The sequence below is a fragment of the Lepeophtheirus salmonis genome, chromosome 8, assembly GCF_016086655.4.
Source record: "Lepeophtheirus salmonis chromosome 8, UVic_Lsal_1.4, whole genome shotgun sequence".
NCBI classification, from domain to species: Eukaryota; Metazoa; Arthropoda; class Copepoda; order Siphonostomatoida; family Caligidae; genus Lepeophtheirus; species Lepeophtheirus salmonis.
In genome coordinates, this window is record NC_052138.2 from 36,406,502 (window position 1) to 36,408,791 (window position 2,290).

Consider the following 2,290-nt stretch of genomic DNA (forward strand, 5'->3'; position numbering starts at 1 on the left):
TTATTCCGTACATACTCATATATTAGTTGGATGCATCTTAGCATTTTGAATGAAATTGTCCTTATTTTGATATTACAAAAAATGAAATTTTTGGTTTTATTCTTCTTCTTTTTTTTGTATCCATTGGAACCGACAAAATGACGAGGAAAAAGTTACACAGCAGTTTTATAGGCCCAAACTGGTTTGAGTTAACATACATACATAAATATTCCCAATGAAATAGAGAAACTGTATTGTATGTAAAAAAGCAATGTAATCAAAAAAAAAAAAAATAATAATAATAATGTCAAATTTTTAAGGAATGATTTAATAAAGTAGGTATAACTCCCAGGATTGAAGGTTAGTTGGAAATTATTAGTCAAGCTGCAGACTTGTGAATGGCATACAAGATGAGAGAAGGTAGCTTTTCAAATTTCTTACTGAACATGAAATATTTGTCTCTGTAATTTCCTTTTAGGAATCCTGGTTTTGATTTTGTACATTGGGACCATGGCAGATATCCCAGGGCTTGAGGCTCTTCCAAATGAGGTGGACCTTTCACCACCTAATAGAGGTAATCATCCTTTATGGTGTTTTTTTACAAATACATATATTCTTTTATCACATGCATTTTCCGTTACTCAATTCAGCTCGGTTGATTTTCAATATTATCAAGTTTGAGAATGACCCTTGTGGAACAGGTAGCATGGTTGGAACCTGCTATACAAGGTAAGAACCCTCATATAATCCTCATAGTCCCCAAATCTTGTAATATTAATATGCGACAATAAACCTAGTGAGGAATGCTCTTCAAGAGGAGGAACAGCCGGAGGATCCTGTGCTTCAGGATATGGAACATGCTGCGTCTGTAAGACTATATCCTGAAAGATCTATAATTTTGTAAAATACTTAATATGAGTCTTTTTTTCTCACATAAAGTCTCACTTGGTTGTGGAGGAACTACATCCGAAAATTCAACATATTTGGAAGTCACTTCCCGAACCACTGATTGTGCTTACACAATTTGTAGATGTAGTACAAACGTTTGTCGAATTCGATTGGACTTCTTGGTAAGGGCCCAACAGTTGAATCCATCTCCTATTAGTAATTTATTTTCGCTTTACCTAGAATTTTGTAATTAATGGTCCTGAAATGGCTGATGACAACCCAAATTCCTATGGTAACTGTAATACTGATAGCTTTACAGTCTCTGGAAATCAAGGAGGTTCTCCAGTTATCTGTGGATTTAATACTGGGCAACATAGTGAGTATAAGGAAAAATATAAAGCTATATGTCAATAAACTTAAGCATATTTTTTCAGTGATTGTCGAAGCTCAAGATACATGTAACACAGCATTCTTTAACATTGGAGACAATACTGCAGGTGTCACAAGGACTTGGAGCATTAATGTAACTCAATATGAATGTGGAGATGAATTTGGTGGACCACCAGGATGTCTTCAATATCTGACAAGTACTTCAGGCTTCGTACAGAGCTTTAACTACAACACAAGAAGTACGACATCCTCATTAACATTTCTAGGGCTTATATCAGAGCTCCCATTTAACCATTGATTTGATTTCCTTCTCTTTTTCAGCAACCGCAGTGCACTTAGCAGATCAGGATTACAACGTGTGCTTCAGAAGAGCTCCTGGAAATTGTAGGATCTGTTACTCTACCGTGAATGAAGGTGTGGATATTGAAACATTTGGTTTGAGTATTTCCACAGACGCTGCCCAAGCAAAAAGTGGAACCAATACGGATTGTTCAACAGATTTCATTGAAGTAAGACAGACAATAACTTTTACTTAGTTCGCCCTATGCACAAATAGTATACTCACATCCTAATTTGATCTTTTAGATTCCAGCTGGAGTTAGAGAAACGGATCTAACGTTGGCAACTCTTCCTGCCAATACGGCTTTCCGAAACTGTGGTCGTTTCCTTAATACTAAACGAAATTTAAAAGCAACCACAACGGTTTGTTCATTTTCATTGCCCTTCAGATTCAGATTCGTTACGGACACCACTGAGGCACTGTAAGTATTTGACTAAAGTACTTTTTAAAAGAAAAACCCTACATAATTTAAATTGCAGGGCCGCTGGAGGTGCAAACGTTAAGGAAACAAAGTTAGATCCATCTGGTGTGATTGGATACAAATTGTTTTACAAGCAGATGGCTTGCTAAGAAATGTTTATTTGAACTTTTTATTATTATAAGTTTCTATGCTTATGAAAGTTTACTATTTCAATTTTTATGAAATGCTCTATAAATTATGATTTTTATAAAAAATCTATTTTGATGAAAAAA

General features: G+C 35.1%; 1 protein-coding gene across 1 annotated transcript; it reads left to right on the forward strand.

Moving 5' to 3' along the window:
• Window positions 1-294: 294 nt before the first annotated feature.
• On the forward strand, window positions 295-2,290 carry LOC121123370 (uncharacterized). The gene is made up of 10 exons (XM_040718491.2): window positions 295-399; window positions 458-553; window positions 630-708; window positions 777-847; window positions 919-1,049; window positions 1,108-1,243; window positions 1,302-1,496; window positions 1,579-1,766; window positions 1,843-2,018; window positions 2,077-2,290. Exons 1-10 carry the CDS (start codon window positions 378-380, stop codon window positions 2,165-2,167), a joined length of 1,185 nt encoding a protein of 394 aa, XP_040574425.1. The 5' UTR covers window positions 295-377; the 3' UTR covers window positions 2,168-2,290.

Coding starts and splice junctions, on each gene's coding strand:
- LOC121123370 (XM_040718491.2), top strand. CDS start 378: ATGGCATACAAGATGAGAGAAG. Junction 554..629: donor CCTTTCACCACCTAATAGAG/GTAATCATCCTT, acceptor TACTCAATTCAG/CTCGGTTGATTTTCAATATT. Junction 1,244..1,301: donor ATTTAATACTGGGCAACATA/GTGAGTATAAGG, acceptor ATATTTTTTCAG/TGATTGTCGAAGCTCAAGAT.